The sequence below is a fragment of the Malaclemys terrapin genome, chromosome 9 (genome assembly GCF_027887155.1).
Source record: "Malaclemys terrapin pileata isolate rMalTer1 chromosome 9, rMalTer1.hap1, whole genome shotgun sequence".
NCBI lineage: Eukaryota > Metazoa > Chordata > Testudines > Emydidae > Malaclemys > Malaclemys terrapin.
Window position 1 is genome coordinate 10,877,466 of NC_071513.1, and position 19,183 is coordinate 10,896,648.

At 39.2% G+C, this 19,183-nt stretch overlaps 1 protein-coding gene across 5 annotated transcripts in view; it reads left to right on the forward strand.

Annotated features, from left to right (window-relative positions):
• The window catches only part of MTMR1 (myotubularin related protein 1), a 53,745-nt gene that overhangs the window by 27,429 nt on the left and 7,133 nt on the right, over window positions 1–19,183 (forward strand). For 4 of the 5 annotated variants that reach the window (XM_054040910.1, XM_054040912.1, XM_054040911.1 and 1 more), the window contains 4 exons: window positions 2,303–2,509; window positions 3,499–3,591; window positions 10,920–11,033; window positions 12,602–12,778. In XM_054040910.1, the coding sequence (XP_053896885.1) occupies window positions 2,303–2,509; window positions 3,499–3,591; window positions 10,920–11,033; window positions 12,602–12,778 (591 nt within the window). The remainder of the gene's footprint in view (window positions 1–2,302; window positions 2,510–3,498; window positions 3,592–10,919; window positions 11,034–12,601; window positions 12,779–19,183) is intronic. The other variant, XM_054040914.1, reaches the window with a different exon arrangement.

The following is a 19,183-nucleotide window of genomic DNA, read 5'->3' on the forward strand; positions in this document are numbered from 1 at the left end:
CTAAAAGCCTTTTTCCATCCAAATTTATGAATTTGGTGCGTAAGTTTGACTGTCCATTTAAAAAAAAAAAAACTTGCTGTGGACCAGATAATCACATCTCACTCCCATTCACGTCAGTGGGAGCTCTCTGTTTCAATAGGATGGTAGGATTGGACCCTGAAATCTCAATTTCATAGTTAAGTTTAGAATAGTACCCTGAGAATTTTCAGACTGAAGAAGATGGTAGCGGCTGACATATGTTTAGCTCGATTTAAAAAAAATTCTGTCTGAATACAGCCTGTGGAGGATGCTCACAATTTTTCAACTTATTTGGTGCTGACTCTAACTGCAGCTTAATTGTAAGAGACTTTGGTTATGTCTACACTTGAAATGCTCCAGTGGCACAGCTTCAGCAGTTCAGTGTAGACACTAAGGGCTCATCTGTACATATAGTGGCGAAGCTATATCGGTGCAGCTGCACCGCTGTAGAGCTTTAGTGAAGATGCTACTACGCTGATAGGAGAGGTGGTAGCTATGTCAACAGGAAAAGCTCCCCCTTCAACATAGTGTTGTCTACACTGTGAGTTCGGCCAGTATAGCTACCTTGCTCAGGGGTGTGGATTTTTCAGTGATGTAGCTATACCGGTGTAAGTTTGTAGGGTAGACTCACTATAGCAAGTGAAGTTAATCCACCTCCCCGAGAGGCAGTAGCTAGGTCAGTGGAAGAATTCTTCAGTCGACCTAGCACTGTTTACACTGGGGGTTAGATCGGCACAACTCTCTCTCTTAGGGATGTGGCTTTTTCATACCCCTGAGAGACCTAGCTATGCCAATGTAAGTTTTCAGTGTAGACCAGCCCTTTGTGGTGTTCAGCTACCACAATGATAGGTAAGTTACAAATACTGAAAGAGAAGTTAACATACAAAGTATTTTATGGAAAAAATAATTTTTAGTTTCTTTAAAATTTTTACAAATGAATCATTTGTCCAAAGTAGAACAAAATGCCCCACCTCATTCCACAAGGTGTTGCTAAACTAATACCTAGCTTTTGTTCCTTCTCCCATTTTCTATTCACTGCCTGCGTCTACCCTTTCCCCAGCTGTGTTTTCTGCAGTAATGCTTGGCTGGCATGAGTACCACTCTCAGTGATCTTTCTAGGACATAGAGTGCTGCTATACTTATGTCACGTGAATTGTCTTTTTTCCATTCCTTTTCAAAGATCCAACAACAGAAGATGACCTTTTGTAATATTGATAATTTTTCAGTGCAGTAATGCATTGTCTGTGACTTAATAAACATGTGAAAGCTTTAGGACTAACCAGCTCAAATTGCAAGCCTTTCAATTTACTAACACAAGCTTTAACATTGATCTGCAGTAGTTGCATCCTTGCATCCTTCAGTTTAATCATAAAAGAACAAAATCTATGTAGCTTTGTCTAGGAAGCTTGAATGGCTTTCTAGACTGTGTCCTGTGAATGCACAGTTGCTACAGTGGATGCAGGCTTTCCAGCTTTGGAAGTGTCTTTGCATGCCTTGGAAGAAACAGATGTCAAATGTCTCATTAGATTGCCTTTACTGATGTCAGAGTTGGCTTTGCTGATGTCCGAATCCAAAGTCCGGAGCCCTTCCAACGGCCCTAGTTCTAGCTGTTTCTCACATAGTTGTCCGTGCTTTCAGGAATCACGTGGTGGACACAAATCTGTGCTGGAGAGAATACTCCAAGTTAAACAATTGAAGAGCCACCAAACATGACTGAGGAAATCAATAGAAGGACTTTCATTGGAAAAAAAATAAATGTAATGCTCACATGAGTTGCTACTGTCTTGTGCCACTCTGACTTCTGAACCAAGTTCTTACTAGTAGAAATAAAGGCCTGTTTCCTATGTGAACATCATGTCTACTCCATGCACCAACAAATCAGGGCAAGAGATCAGCAAGCAAGTACATCCCTTTTCTTGTCTGGGCTGCCCAATAACCTGCTATAGGTTTGATTAGCTGTACTTACTGGTTGAAAACTGAATGCTGAGGAAGAAAGATGATAATAGTTTGCAAGATAACTGAATTTATTAAAAGGATTGATCTAATTCTGTAGTCTTGAGTAATGTTTCTACTGAATAGTCTACAGTATATCTGAATGTTTTCTTTTATGAACAGATTTTCAGGAGATTCTAATGTTAATTTAGAGTATTTTTGGACACATAATCCGGTTTGAATTCTAATTTTAAAATATAACATTCTAGGACTGAATAGAATAACAAGTCTTTACTACAAAGTGTTGGCTTGATGTGACATTTTAACATGCTACTTTCTTTTTTTTTTAAAGATGCTTCTTGCTGGAGCAGTAAGAATTGCTGATAAAATTGAATCTGGTAAAACATCAGTTGTTGTACACTGCAGTGATGGCTGGGATCGTACAGCCCAGCTCACCTCTTTAGCCATGCTCATGTTGGACAGCTATTACAGGACTATCAAAGGATTTGAAGCTCTTATAGAAAAAGAATGGATAAGTTTTGGACATAGGTTTGCAATGGTAAGTTGAAAGAATTAATAAAAAATTTATCTCCTTCAAAGCTTTTTTTTTTTTGGTCAGGTAGCTTGTCCGTGTATTTTGCAACATTTAGAATAATGTTCTTGCAGTATGTGAAGAAAGAGAAATATGACCGATTTAGTGTTCTGTTGATGTGAAAATGCCATGTGTGAAATATTAATACACAACAATTTTCTAATATAAAGTTTACAAGAGGAACAGAGTTTGAAGCCAATAGCACAAGACAAATATCGAGACATTTCTGGAGGAGGGGAGGATTGCAGAGCATGGTGAAAAACTTACATGAACAGATTTTACTTGGGGAAAATGAAAAGGAAAAAGCTATGGCTATCATATAGGTAAAAATCACTGAAGTCATCATCCCACTTCACAGCCATAGTGTTTAAAGAAAGGGGAAAAAATAGCTTGAGCAGGAATATTAAAAGATTGTGGTGCTGTATGTGACCTTCTGAACTGGAGATGTAGCTGTAGTAACATTTGGTTATGGCGAGTGGGTATGGAATAGTCATAGTTTCTGCATAGTTGATTCAGCATAATAATACGCCAGATTCCCTAAATCCATTCCTCTGTGGAAATGAAGTGGAGGATGTATCTCCTGCAGTTCTGAACTATTTATTCTTTCCTCTTATGCAAGAAGAAGCAGATGTCCTTATGTTGAGTCTTTGAATCAAGAAGTGCATTTGGGGGTTTAGTGCGATGTCCACTTTAAAAATAAGTTTAATGTCTCTCAGACCATTGGAAAATGTGTGAATTTTGTGGACTGGGTGCCTTCCTATTCTGCCAGACTATACGACTATATTTGTGAATCAATTCTGGTGGGGGGTTTTAGTTATAGGAAGGGTGGAGTTTAGCTTGAAGAAAGGTATGCTGATCACAATCCTTTAAGAACCTGCCTAAGATATTTGCAGAACTTGCGTTATTGGTTACTGCTTTAAATGGACTTGACTGAAATGAAAGCATCTGTTTTTCAGCGAGTAGGCCATGGAGATGATGACCATGCTGATGCAGACAGGTCTCCCATTTTCCTTCAGTTCCTTGATTGTGTTTGGCAAATGACGAAGCAGGTAAGTAAATTTAATAGGATGTTCATGGGGATGTCTTCAGCCTTTTTATTGAAATACTGATCCATACAAGCAGCCATATTTTCCTTAAATGTGCATAATCTTAAATTTTAGTTAAAGAATTTTAACTGTGGGTAGTCTACTGCAGGGGTCGGCAATGTTTGGCACGTAGCTCGCCAGGGTAAGCACCCTGGCGGGTCGGGCCAGTTTATTTACCTGCTGACGCGGCAGGTTCGGCTGATCGCGGCCCCCACTCACCGCGGTTCGCTGTCCCGGGCCAATGGGGGCGGCGAGAAGCGGCGCGGGCAAGGATGTGCTGGCTGCGGCTTCCCGCCGCCCCCCATTGGCCCGGGACGGTGAACTGCGGCCAGTGGGGGCCGCAATCGGCCGAACCTGCCGCATCAGCAGGTAAATAAACTGGCCCGGCCCGCCAGGTGCTTACCCTGGCGAGCTGCGTGCCGAACGTTGCCGACCCCTGGTCTACTGCATACACTGGAGGAAGAACAAACCCATTATTTCATGCACAGTTAGTACTACTTTTTCATCTGGAAGAGATGTGAGATGGGCTAGTTGTGAAATACTGATGTGAAGCCAATGGCCAGGCATTTCTTTGTGTTCTGAATAGACTGTTTAATGTGCATTTCTGCAAATCGAAGCACTGAGTTACCTCAAAGCATTTTAAATTGAAAAATGAATAAGATGAATGGCTCTTGCTTTTTTGAACCCATCCTGCTTAAAGTTTACTTTTCCCAGTGGTTAGAAACAGATGTGACTAGACCACTGTATATTATGTAAGGTCTTGCAAGCTGAGCGTTCAGTTTATTAGTAAGCAGAGATGTAATTCTGTAAATTTTGGTTAAAGTGAAAACTAATATAGAGTCAAATGGCTTTTTACCCAACTGTTTTTAACCTAACTAAAATAAGCAGTGACGGCAAATTCAAAAGTTAGATTTTCTTTAAATAAATAAATATGCACAGTGGCCTACCCTGACAGTTCAGTGCAAGTAGATTTTCTTCTAGAACCTCTCTTTCCCAGAATTCTTTGATTAAATGAGTGAGAAGTAATAGGGCAAAGTACCTTTGTTTCTGTTTCACCAGTGCAGTCAGTGTATGTTCACAAGAGATTATCTGTATTTTAAAAATGGCACAAATAAAATCTAATTGTGAATCAGGGAGGACCTACTTATCTAGTTGTCTCAAAAACATGTTTGCATGGTTAAAATGTGTGTAATAATATTTCCTAATTTACATATACTCCAATATTTACCTGCTCAAATATGCTTTCCTCCTTCCACCACAAGCTTTACATCACAATTGGGAGAAGATCATTTTTGAAGGTGGTAGTTTTGGGGATATCATAATGTTACGGTCCTAACAAAATTTTACAGGTGCATTATCTGACCCATCACAGACCTAGTTTTCCTCTTGCTTACACTTCCACAGGAAATAAACTTCAATATAGATTAGAATTTCTTGTAGGATCTTCCATTCTTCTATACACTGGGCTTGACTGGAGCTGCTAAATCAAGTTGTCCAAACTAAGGCCTTGCTTCCAAGTAAATTTAAAACGTTTGACCCCTGAAGCATAGTAGACATCTGCCTCTTTCCTCCTGTAACAATACAAAGAAACTGTTCCTGCAAGACCACCTTCTGCAACATCTGATGAGGGCTGTAGCAGGAGAATAAGGTGGAATTAGCTTTCTATCCCAGGAGCCCTCCTCCCCTGTCCCTTGTCCCCCAAATCCTCCATTCCAATCCTGCTTATCTTTTTGAAAAGGCTTCTTGTAAATTCATTGGTATCAAAGTTTCATAAAATATTTTAAGATTTCCTGCTAGAGAATTTCCCACTCTTTGTATACACGTATATTTCAGTATTTATATGCTATTGCAGTATGGTTGGAAAAACATTTAAAACTTTGTCTCTGCCTCTGAGGAAAGCCTAGAGCAAGTACCCAGCAGAAAAAACTTAGTTCTAAACATCTGGAAGGAACAAAAATCCTTCAGGGAGACAGTTAATTCAGAACAGCCTTCTCTATTTTTGTGATCTCCCTTGCTGCCTCCTATTTTTTGCTATAAACTGTTTAGTTCTCCTCTCGTAAAAGGACTGTGCAACAATTTGCAAATTTACATCTGTGCAAAATCTGAATCCAGACTGAGTTCTGAAGTTCCTGAACAGCCACAGCATTGAAAAAATATTAAGGCTGTAACAGGCAAAAATGAACACATTCATAAAATGGTCTTATTCACATATTTTTCAGTTCTAGCAGACTGCAGCACATGTACATTTTTGAAACATGCACTTTTGGTGAGATGAGAGAATTCCTAATTTTCCAATATGAATTCCTGAATAGCTCCAGAATCTTAACACTGAACCTCAATCCTTAGCAGCTATACATTTTTCTGTGTTTTCCTAGCCTTGATGACACACACACAGAGTAATGTCGAACTTGAGATAAATGATGCTGGCTCTTAATAAAGAACATATGCTTTAAGTGAGGGGTTCTCAACCTTTTTCTTTCTGAGGCCCCGCACACAACATGCTATAAAAACTCCATGGCCCACCTGTGCTACAAAAACTGTTTTTCTGCATATAAAAGCCAGGGCCAGTGCTAGGGTGTAGCAAACAGGGCAATTGCCCGGGGCCTGATGTCACTGGGGAGTCCGTGCCACAGAGGCCCCTGCAAAGCTCAGTTGCTCAGGCTTCAGGTTCAGTCCCAGGTGGCAGGGAGGTGAGGCTTCAGCCTCCAGGGGTCAGTGGAGCTCCTGGACTCCGGCCCCCATGGGGCTCCAGGGCTTTAGCCCTGGGTCATCGCGAGTCTGACACCATCCCTGCTTGGCGGACCCCCTGAAACCTATTCACAGCCCCCAGTTACGAACTGCTGCTTTAAGTGATTCTAATAATCATGACTGACACAAACTTTGAATCGTAAAGTCCTCCTGTAATCTGTAGTAGTCAGGGCCGACTCCGGGCACCAGCATAGGAAGCAGGTGCTTGGGGCGACCAATTCAAAGGGCGGCATTCCGTCCCAGTATCGGGGCAGCACGTCTGGGTCTTTGGCAATTCGGTGGCGGGTCCCTCATTCCCTCTCTTCCTCTTTGAGCTGCCACCAAATTGCCGCCGAAGAGGAAGAGAGGGAGGACCCGCCGCCGAAGAAGCGGTGTGATTTAGCTGCCGCTGAAGTGCCGCCGCTCGTCGTCTTTTTTTTTTTTTTTTTGCCGCTTGGGGTGGCAGCAAAGCCGGCCCTGGTAGTAGTTCAAGGGAGATGAAATAATAATACTATGAAGTAGCCTGTAAATCTGCTTGGAATCACTGCAGTTCCAGTAATATCATGCCACGTCTAATATTCAGCAGCCCAAATATAAGCAAAATACATTCAAGTGGGTGTGAAGTAATGTCCCTCTATGTGGTAACAACCAGGACTTGTCTCTAGCCAGAGATGCACTTTTCATTAATCTTAACAATGTACTCTCTTGGGATGTACAGTGCTCAAGCAGATTGTCTCAATCCACTTCCAGGAGAGTGAGTGTTCTAGCTTAAAATATTACTGCAGTGCAGGGCAGGCCTATTAATCACAACATTTAACAGCAACCTTCCTTTGTGGGCTTCAGAATCAACTTCAATTGAGCATCATCAGTCACCTTAAATTGAGAAATGTTCTGTAGCTTTCTTCACATAGCTCACTTACTGAAATAAATAATGAAGTCCAACAGCACCAGATGACAGATTCTAATGGACTGGATATTTTCTCAGAATTAGTGGATTGGTGGGAAATGAAATTTTCACTTGGGGAATTTTTCCATCTGTATCCTCAAGCAGACACTAATGAGCTTGGAAATTGAGAGGAAAGAATTTTTAGGTCAGTGATTTTTTCAGCAACAGTAATAGAAGCTTTACAGTCTAGGTACATCAGGTTTCCAACAGAGATGGGGTTCTATCCAGAAATGGGGGTTCAATAGTACTATCACTTTATAAATAATTAGTCACAGTGCCATCACTGGCATATGGAATTTTGAATATGCTTCACTGGATCTTACTAGCTGCCATGTCAGTATTCATCTGATTAGTATGGAACCATCACAGCTTAGAACCCTTATGTGACAGGGCTCATTAAATCAGTTAAAGAGAATCCCTTCAGAGGATGCTTTGTCTTGAAAGCTGTTTCTAATATCTCACTTTGAACCTTTGCACACTATCTTTATTCATCTGTGTCTCGCTGCTGCTGTGGGAAGGTGGAGACTGGGTGAGTTCGGGGAACCTGTGGATTTTATTCATACCTCAGTTTTTCCAGACCAGGTCACTTGAGCTTTTTTAAGTTTATATCAATATTTTCTACACAACACAGCCCTATCACTAACATGGTTAAATGGAGCTAGGATCTTAATTCCATTTGTTTAAAGGCAAAGCGTTTCTTAAAATCCAGAGACTTCTGTTATTTATAAACCTAAATGATCCATGTCATCCAACTCCTCACTTTCAAAATAAAAAAAAAAATCCTTTATAAATCATAGATCAGGCTGAGAGAGTCTTTTTTGGATCATTTGGTTCATGCCCAGTCACAATTGCTAGGTTAGTCCTCTGAGCTAAATCCATGAGTGGGTAAAAGGCTTTGATAGTTGAACTAACTCTTGAGCCACCCGGTGCAGAGGTATTAAATCATAGGATCATAGTAATGTAGGGCTGGAAGGGACCTCAAGAGGTCATCAAGTCCAGCCCCATGCACTGGGGCAGGAAACCGAGACCGTCCCTGACAGGTGTTTTCCAACCTGTTCTTAAAGCCTACAATGATGATGATTCCACACCCTCTCTTGGAAGCTGATTCCAGAGCTTAATTACCTTTCTAGTTCAAAAGCTTTTCCTAATATCTCATCTAAATCATAGGACCCTGGACTTCAGAAAAGCAGACTTAGACTGATGGGCAGGATCCCCTGGGGGGCTAATATGAGGGGGCAAGGAGTCCAGGAGAGCTGGCTGTATTTTAAAGAAGCCTTATTGAGGGCATTTACTACCCCCTGATCTAAGTCACTAATGAAAATATTGAATAGTACGAGACCCAGTGCTGACCCTGTGACACCCCACTAGATTTGCCCTCCCTGTTTGATACTGAACCACTGACAACTACTCTTTGAGTATGGTCTTTCGATCGGTTTTGCACCCACCTTATAGTCATTTAATCTGGGCCCCATTTCCCTAGTTTACTTATGAGAATGTTGAGTGACTCTGTTGAAAGCCTTACTAAAATCAAGATATATCACCTCTACTGCTTCCCCCATCCACTAGGCCACCAACCCTGTCAAAAAAGCAAATTAAGTTAGTGTGGCATGATTTGTTCTTGACAAATCTATTTTGGCTATTCCTTATACTCCTATTATTCTCTAAATGCTTACAAACTGATTGTTTAATCATTTGTACCAGTATCTTTCCAGGTACCAATGTTAGGCTGACTGGCCTATAATTACCCAGGTCTCCTTTTTAAAGATAGGTACTACATTTGCCCTTTTTAGTCCTTTGGGAACTCATCCATCCTTAATAAATTCTCCAAGGTAGTTGCTAACAGTTCCAAGATTGGTTCAGTTAGTTCCTTAGATACCCTAGGATGAATTCCATCAGGCCCTACTGACCTGAATATATCTAACTTATCTAAATATTATTTAACTTGTTCTTTCCCTATTTTGGTTTGCGTTCCTTCCCCCTAGTTGTTAATATTAATTGTGTTGAGTATCTGGTCACCACCTTTGTAGTAAAGACTGAAGCAAAATGGGCATTAAACACTCAGCCTTCTTGATGTTATTAGCATTCCTTCCCTGCTAAGTAGAGGACCTACACTACTTCTTGTCTTTCTCCTGCTCCTAATGTACTTATAGAACTTCTTCTTATTGCCTTTGACAGCCCTTGCTAGGTGTAACTCATTTTGTGCCCTAGCCTTTCTGATTTTGTCCCTACATGCTCGTGCTGCTCTTTTGTACTCCTTAGTAATTTGCCCAGGTTTCCACTTTTTGTAGGATTCCTTTTTGATTTTCAGGTCGTTCTAGAGCTCCTGATGGAGCCGTATTTTGGCCTCTTACTATTCTTCCTGTCTTTTTTTTGCATCGGAATAGTTTATAGTTGTGCCTTTTTAAAATGTTTTTCTTTGAAACAAAAAGGAAAAGAAACTTGGAATGTTGCTTGCTCCATGTCCTAAATACTCACTTCAGCTTCCTGACAGTATGAATCTAGAAAGCTACCATCTGAGACTCTGCAAAGACTTCTCATTATTGAGGTGCTGCTTTTTTCATAGAAGAATACTCCATTCTTTTAAAAAATCTTTTCTTCTCCTGTTTAAAAAGTATTTTCCTTTCTCTGTAACTCTTTGAGTCCATCCCCATACTATCTAGGGGCAGAATTACTTTGTCCTATGGACGGGGCAGTTGTGGACAATCACAGAATACTTAATCTGATTATTGAGAGAATCCTTTCTCATTTGAATGAGTACCAGCCTTTGTAGTTTTATTTATTAATTCTTTCAATGTGTAGAGCTCTTAAAATTGCAGGTATCTTGGATTTTTGTTTCATAATTGTTAAACATTCTGTAATTTTACTATATATATATATATATATATATGGTCGTAGGTACTTTAAAACCTCTAGTTAGTTATGAAGAAAGTATGTAATGGTGAGTATTGGCATAATATTTCTTTCCTTCCAGATGTGAAGGATTTACATTTTAATATGAAAAGGAAGATGGATTAGAGGATTATTCTACATAGTGGATAATAAACTCAAGGGGAGAATTAGGGGACAATGTAAACTGGGTGGAACGAGAAGGAAGTATTTTTAAATACATATTTACTATTAAACACATTGTACATGCAATAATCTTCACTATTCAATTTATTGTACATTAGTTTAGTAAATAAAGCTCTTAAATGCCAAAAGTGGTTTTTTTTAAGATGGCATTCTATAACAAAGCAAATAACTTGATGCATTGTTTGCAGGACACTGCCAGTTAGGGCTTCTTGGTCCTGTTGCTGGGTGTCACTGTTAACGTTCGCAGATCACTCCATGTTTGTGTCTCAATTGTTAGAACAATGGATATAATACTTGCTTAGGAATATTAGTAAAGTGTCATTAGATTTGCAATGAAAAGCACTATCTAAGTACAATGGAGATTATCAAAATTGCTTAGCATTTCTTAAAATTGTCAATAGATGTAAAACCCACTTTTCCAAAAAATCATCCTTTTTTTTGTGAATTTCTTGGTTGTTACCTTATTTATAAGGCTGCTTCTCTTTATTATGGATAATAAAAGTTTAAAATAACTTTAATACATAAAAATCTATATATTTTTTTAAAGTTTCCTGCAGCCTTTGAATTCAATGAACTGTTTCTGATCACCATTTTGGATCACCTTTATAGTTGTCTCTTTGGGACTTTTTTATACAACTGTGAACAAGAGCGATTAAAAGAGGTAAGTTCTACACTTGCTTCTGTTTGACATGATGATTTCATGCAGAGGTGCTTAGAGTATGAGACAGAAGAACATTTGAGCCTGTGTTTTAGTGGAATTTATTGTCATCTAAGCCTCTAGAGCTGGCCTGGAAATGAATTTAATGTTATAGCTATATGAGACGTATGTTCCAAACATCCCCATAACCAGATGAAGGGCCACTCCACAACATTGTTAAATTAAAACATTTTTCTAATTATGTTAGGCTCTACACCTTCCACCTCATTGTAGATCATGAACTGCTGTTCCAGATGATGTCCCAGCCCATGCACAAACCTCTGAAACACTTCTTACCAAAATTCTCTTGGCCAGCTGTAAAAGAGTTCCATGGTTGATGTGACGTTACCAGTACACTGCAGACTGGGGCATCATTTGAAGCAGGATTTGATTATTGACGATGGAACATGAGGTTGAAGGATGGGAGAGAATTTAAAATATTTTAATGTTAGTGAAGTTAGCACTAGCACTCTGAAGCACTTTTCACCTTCTACAGCATGCTTCATCCAGTCTCAAAGTATTATTACTATGCTTAAAACATACATTTGTGGTTGGCCTTCTCCTCTCCATCACACTTCATGCTTTCAGTAAAATAATTAACCGTCCCTTAGTGTTTGTGTTTAGCTTTGGTATTTTTCTGGCTTGGCTGGCTTATCTAGTACAACAAATTGCATGTGTACACCACAAGATGGAGCTAAATAATACATTCTCAGTAAGTACGTGATTACCAGACAGCTTTCTTTCACAAATGGATAATTGGATGCAGCTCCCTTAAAAAAAAACAAGAAAGAAAGAAAAGAGCAATTTAACACACAGCTGTAGTAGAAACAGATGCTTTATAGTATTGAAGGAGTATAAAATTGCAAGATAAAGCTGATACGGTTTCAGAATCTGAATTCTTGATTTTATGGTTTTATTGTGATTTTTTTTTATTATATAGTTTTTTAAAAGTGCATATAAAGCTAAAACTGGACACTTAATTAAAAGTGCATTATTTAGATGGCTGTAAGCAGACAGAGGAAAAAATAAATGACACTCACTTTCCTCAAATACTGTACTGGTTATTCCAAAGGATACATTCTGCTCTTCACTGATTCTAGCTAATTTAATTTTGTCACATTTTGGGTTGGTCAGTGTGTTGTTACGGATATGACCAGCTATCGTTACCACTGCAGGGTTATAAGCAGTGTAACATTCATCTGCTCAAAAAGCAAAATAGCCCCCAAATATACCAGAATCTCCATTCTGCTCCTGAACAGTTTTGTGGGGAAATGAAAATCTTGCAACTATGTTTAAGTCTTACAGCTGTTTAAATAGGTATATCTCCTTATATTTATTTATCTCATAGAGCTGGAAGGGACCCCGAAAGTCCAGCTCCCTGCCTTCACTAGCAGGACCAAGTACTGATTTTGCCCCAGATCCCTAAGTGGCCCCCTCAAGGATTGAACTCACAAGCCTGGGTTTAGCAGGCCAATGCTCAAACCACTGAGCTATCCCTGTATACTAAAATACCATTCTTTTTATTTATTCAGGAGATAAATACAAAGACTATATCTTTATGGTCCTACATTAACAGTCAACTAGATGAATTTACTAATCCTTTCTATGTAAACTATGAAAACCACGTCCTGTATCCTGTTGCCAGTCTGAACCATTTGGAACTGTGGGTAAATTATTACATCAGATGGAATCCAAGAATGAGGCCACAGGTATGGGTTTTTTCAGTTAGCTACTTTTGCCTTGCAGTGAAACGTGAACTGAGCAAACAGACTTTGAAACGTTTTTAATTAATTAATTACAGTTTTTAATTTTGAATGTTCTCCTATCTGAATGGTAGAGTGATGCTCTAAAACATGAGGTGGTGATATTATAAAACTGTCTTGCGGTTTTCATCAAAATCATAAGTGGAATGTACTATGGAAGAGGAGAGTTGCAGTATTCTTCTTTTACTGAAGATCACTGATTCTTCTGTTGCTCCTGGCCTGTTTTCCACGGCATGACAAATATCTCAAAGTGTTCCACTTTACTTGTTATGATGATGCTCAGGAGCTTATTGCAAAAAACCACGCACACACAAAACTGTGGCTTATGGTTTCCAATCTAATCATCAAAGTCCAAAGACATGCAACAGCATCTCACACCAATAATAAATACAATGGACTGTGTAATCACAATTTACCAAGTTCGCCTTTTCTATATTTGGTCAGTCTAGTTTCAGATCCTGTTAGCCTGTCAGTAGAAAAGATCATCCCCATTTTTATTTAATGGACCTTATGTCGTCTTCAGAGATTCAAAAATAAAATGTGAAGTCCTTGGGGGATCACTGAAGATATTAAAAGAATGGACGTTTCCAACTACTGATACGTTGGTTTTGTTTAGTGACTCTTCATATGATTCTTTCTTTTGTCCTGTTTTATGCTAGAATAAGGGAAAATAAAGTATTTAACATTAACAGGGAGCCCACTCTGGGGTAGTTGTACAAGGTGACTTCATAAGTTCCTTTATCAAACTGCAAAAAAAGAACTTCTTTAAGCAAGAAATGTTTGTAGTGATTTGGAAATCCACTGAAAAGAGAAATGATCCAATACGTGGGTGTAATTGAGGATTAAGGCCAGCCCTTTAGCATGTGTAAGAAGGGGTGTTTTAACCTATAATCAACTAATTAATCTCTTTGGTAAGAAGAGAAACTCACAAGAATTAAAGGGCAGTATTTGAATCAGTCAATATGTCAGTTAATGCATCTTTAGTTTTTCTGAATTACGGAGACTTGGATTTTCAAAAAGGCCCATGGGTGTAAGGCACTTAACTTCCATTGACTTTCACTGGGAGTTGGGTATACAATTCCCTTGGGCTCTTATTTGACAATTCCAGAGTGAATCTATTGTAAAATAGTAACTTTCTATAACCATTTTCTTCTTACTCCATTCTTGACCATCTCTGAATACTGTAGCTGTTAATTTTAAGATATTCTCTGCTTTGGAGCTATAGGATTCCAACTAAAGCCTGAACATATTGGAAGACAGTGCGTGTTTAAAAATCACGACCAGGCAGGGTATTTAGAGTTTATAGAGATTATGTTCTGTGAACAAGGGGCTACTTATAATTTATTATAGCAAGTGGTGGCTGAGTGCACCGAGGGTTGGCGACACTAATTTGATATTATAGTAGTACCAACAACTTCAGTAGTAGGATTATGGCCCCATTGTGCCAGGCTCTGTGCAGTTGGGTGACAAACAGGGCCCGCCACAGAGAGTCCACAGTCTACGTGTCTGACAATGCAATGGGTGGATGGAATGGACAAATGGGGACGTCTTTTGCTGGGAACCTTCTCACTAAATTGTGTTGCAGTAAGACAGACCCTTCTTTGTTCTTGAGCAAAAACCTGTTGCTCCAAATTGAAATTGGGACGCTGTTAATACTAAATACAATTGATACTTATCCCAACAAAATCAGGTGGCCCATACTATTTGATCCTAGAACATTGAATCTGTTGATGAAGAGAATTTCAGAATTATTCTTTCCTCCTTGAATTGGAAAGATTGACATTTGTACTCAACTTGTAGGAGACCTGCTCATACATTTTAGGTACTCTATTCTTTCTAGGCTTACCAGCTGCCTTTCACTTCCAAATGCCACCATACCAATCCACAATAGGTAGGATAATGCAACCTCTTGGAAAATGCTGTCAAAATTCTCCAATTGAGGTCAGGTCCCTCCTTTTTTCTTCTTATTTTTATAATACTTTTCAACTTAGCCTCTTTGTTACATTTCTGGTTTTCAGCTATCTAGCATCTGTAAGTATCCCTTTCTTGGACCCCTCTTGGCTAGATTTTTCTTTTTCAGAAGACAGGGCAAATCCTTCAAAAAGACTGTTCTTCCCAGAACACGGCTTCTGTAGATGTAGTATTTCAAGGCATGAACCTTTGTCAGTCATGTCTGCAGGTCATGATTAAAGCCTTGAAACCTTTGAACGGCAAGCCCTACATTGCTGTATGGAAAAGGATTTATTTTGGTCATGAAAATTCCATAATCTCTAATTTTCTATTAGGACGTACTTTAAAGTTTCATTTTGTCACTAGCTAGTATCATCCATTTGTATTTAGGTTGTGACTGTATCTTCTCCTCTTCCAAAAGCATTTTTTTTCTCTCTAAGGCCAGCTTCCTTTTATGCCTTCTACTATAGATACCTTATCCCTCCCTCTGGGAACCTTTACAACTTTCTTAATTGTTAATGTTTGTCAACTTTACTTTTCCTGATGACTTTTCTGCAGGCTGTGTTCTTCTGGAAGCGAGGCTATTATGAATAAAGCAGACATCTTGAGAGCCCTAAGCTATTAATTTGATCAAATAAGTAGTTTTGCACGTTTGTTCGTCTTTTTCTTTTTATTTGTTTAAGCCCTTGGTCCAAATACAAAAGTGACAATGTTTGTAAACGTAGGCATTCAAATTAGGTGGTGAAATGTGTATTGTGTATTAGTTATAACAAATCTATCCCCTAGCACTTCATAGTTGCATCTACTAGACGCTTAGGAGACAGAACTAATCCAGTATGACAACTCATTTGTTCCTATCAGTATGTTTTTATTGAGAGCCGTCGGTGTACTTGATTTTGTACAAAACACAAAAGATGACACTCTCTCTGAGAGAGAGCTTGTGTTATAGGCAAAGCTGGTGGTGCTGCCTAAAGTTAGGATTGCCCGACACTTCCCTCTGTGGGAGCCTGTATTTAGTTGCTTACAGCTTTGCTAAAATTTAAACATTTGTGCTGAAATTTTTGATATTCTGTATCTATCACCGAGTGAATTTTTCCCAGTGCAACCTTTGTGTCTGTGCAGCCTTCATTTGGCCCTATTATCATAGTGTGATCATATTATTAAATACTATTTTTTCCACAGCACCGTACCTCATTGAGTGCATAGGATGGACCTGCTCTGGGAATGCTCTAGATTGTATAGTGAGAGGCTGTTTATTTGTAGGATGGCTGCCTCATTTCTTGCAAAAGTTGAAAAGAGAAGGAGAAAGGATGGTCTCGTGGTTGAAGCGGTGGAATTTTGTTGCCCTGGAGAATCTGAATCTGTCCTTGCCTCTGACACAGACTTCCTATGTGATGCTGGGCAAGTCACTTAAAATCAAACTTTTCATAGGTGGTCACTAATTATGTGTTTGTTATTTTGTGGGTGCCTGGCTTAATACCCCGGGGTCTGATTTGCAGAAGTGTTAAGCATTTACAGCTGCAACTGAAGTGCTATGAAATGCTAATGCTAATTACTATGAAAAATCAGGTCCTAAGCATCTCAAAGTGGGCATCCAAGATTAGTGGACACATTCAGCCTTAATCACTCTGTGCCTGAGTTCCCGATCTGTAAAATGGGGTTAGTTATACCACCTCGCCTCACAGGGGTGCTGTGAAAATAAATTCATTAATATTTGTAAAGCCCTTAGATACTGTAGTGATGAGGGCTACAGAAAAGTCCATGAGGAAGCAAATAATTCTGCCTCCCAAGTAGGGTTTGGATAGTGTACAGTAAATAAGACATAAAATTGAACAGTGGCGAGCAAACAAAATATTGAACAGCTGTTATTTTGTGCACTGAATAAGGCATGGGTCCTGTTGGAAAAAATAGTATGTGGGCATATAATTAAAGACTGTCATAATGCACATGCACAAGGGAGCTGAACTGCCATCTCCTAACTTCTGGATTCTTGACTTTGCAATCCTAGTGTTATTCTAAACAGACTATAGATTTTATCAATGAAGTTAACATTTGAAGTAATACTTGCACTTATGCCTGCTCATGCCAAACATAGCACTGCGCCATCTTCTTCACCCAGTGCTGCCAATTTGTATAGGCACGCTCTGACCTGCAGCCCTTCTGCACTTTTAGTCGCAGGCCTCACTTGAGTAGGCACTGTCAGTTCTGGGTAGCTTTGTAACTGGGAGTTAATATGTGCCCATAAAACTGTGACCTACTGGTAAGTGCATTTGCACCCATCTGTAGCTCCAGAGGTGAAAGACTAATGCATTAACACCTTTTGTCTCTTGATCTTACCTTCCTTTCCATTTCTTCTTTTCTTTCCAACCACCCCTCAAATTCTCAGCCACAGCTTTTAAACCTGTACAGTAGTTTCCAAGATCCGTATGTCAGTTTACACACACTAAGTTTCAGATTCACTAGTGACTACTTTTAATGATGGCTTGGTGTAGTTGACACAACTTTATAAAAAGTCTGAAGTGTTGATTTCTATTGAAAAATACTGCTCTCATCACGGTAGATGGACTTTACATGTGAGTGTGTCATTAGCGAGGATTTTAAAAGCAGCTCTCTCAGACTTCCTGTTCTTTTGTGAAGAACAAAAAATTGAACTGAAAAACATGGTCGTCTTGCAGCACAAAGAGCGTGTTTTTTGAAAAACTGACTGAGATAGTCTGAATCAAGTAATGAATTTAAAATAGTCATTTTCCTCTGCAGCCTTTCGTCCCTGTTGCTAAAATAGATAAAGTATGCTCATGGAACAAGAAGAAATGCATTCACAGCTGAACAATTTTCAAGTGAATGACTGTCCTTGAGCTAGTACAACAATACGAACTAGATATCTATCCAATTAAGAACGGGTGGTAGTGTAAGTGAATAGCTATTATGACTTGGTTTAAATGAAGCCTTGTGCTTACAAATATTGTTATCCAACACTACTTCAAAATACTGAAGGATTTCATTGGAGTGAAAAAATGAAAGTCTATGAAGAAAATGAACACAATAACTTCAGGAGACCAAGATTTGACATGTTTAAGAAACAAAGTTCTCTTTTACATATATACTTCAGGGAGGAGGGGCAGTTTAACTGTGAAGTGGCTGTTCCTTTGAGTTATTTTGTCTTCAGGACAGTAGACTCTCCTGGAGAATGTATGATGATTTTTTTTTTAAAGAACACATATTACTTAAAAGACAGTTAGTAGAAATACCTAAATACTTTACTAATATTTTTCAATGCAAGAAACAGCAGTGGAAATGTGCACAGTTGTAAGTGGCATTGTGATTAGGAAGTTGGGAAGAGAGGTGGGCCACAAGACAGTCTCTTTCTTAAGAGCTAATTCATGCTATTAAATAGTTGAAAACCCCTGGGTTAAGCAACCCTCTCCTTTATGTCATAAGTCAAGTTTCCTTTTCCCCTCCTACACCTTCAACGTTGCAAGTGCATCCTTTGCCTTCCCCTTTGAACTGTCAGTCTGCATAGTGCTTTTAGATCTCATTGGTAACAAAGCATTTAGTAGTGACATGTTATAAAGCCACTGCACGGTTGCAAGAGAAAATTGACCCCCTCCCCGCCCACGGGCAGGACAGCAAGAGGGAGATAATGGAACATGCGAGAAGGAAATGGAGTGGGCAGAGGCAACAGAATACTACAGGCGGAAAACCAGCATCCTAGAGACATAGAAGGATAGAGTAAGTCAATCAGGACAGATAAGGGATATAGGCAACCTCTGAGGGCTTTGAGTGGGTGGAAGAGGAGGAACGGGAGTTAGTGAAGGGACAACATACAGATTTATGATGAAGGGGCTGCCACTCAATCGCTCATGTCACATTATTGCAGGTAGAAAAAAAGCCTTCTGACTAACTTCTGTGGCTGTAGTGACGCTTCAGGAAGTTCCCTGGACCAACCTTTATGGAGGCAATCAGCTTAATTAAGGCATAAGGGCCAGTAGTCAATGGTGCTATGTCGACAAACACCAGGCGAGGATCTGGCCCTAAATCTCCACTACTTAGTACTGCTGGCCAACTCCTTCACATTGCCCTACTCTACTTGTCTTTCTAGATCCTAAAGGTTTAATTGATGACTTCTTGGTAGTTTATCAGTTTCTAATGTTCTTATCCTAGGGGTTTAGAATAATTAGAAAATCTGCTTTTATTTCTCATAAATGGTCAAATGATCAGTAAGTTCTTTGATCAGGTTCACACTTTGAAATATGTTAATGTGTAATAAGGTAACTATGATCTGTTAATTTCACTCTTAGTAAAATATTTTGATAAATCGTGGAAGTGAAATTGAGAGTGATTTATCATTTGTTTTATCACTTGGGGTATTTATTGGGACTAATGGCATTAATATATTCGTAG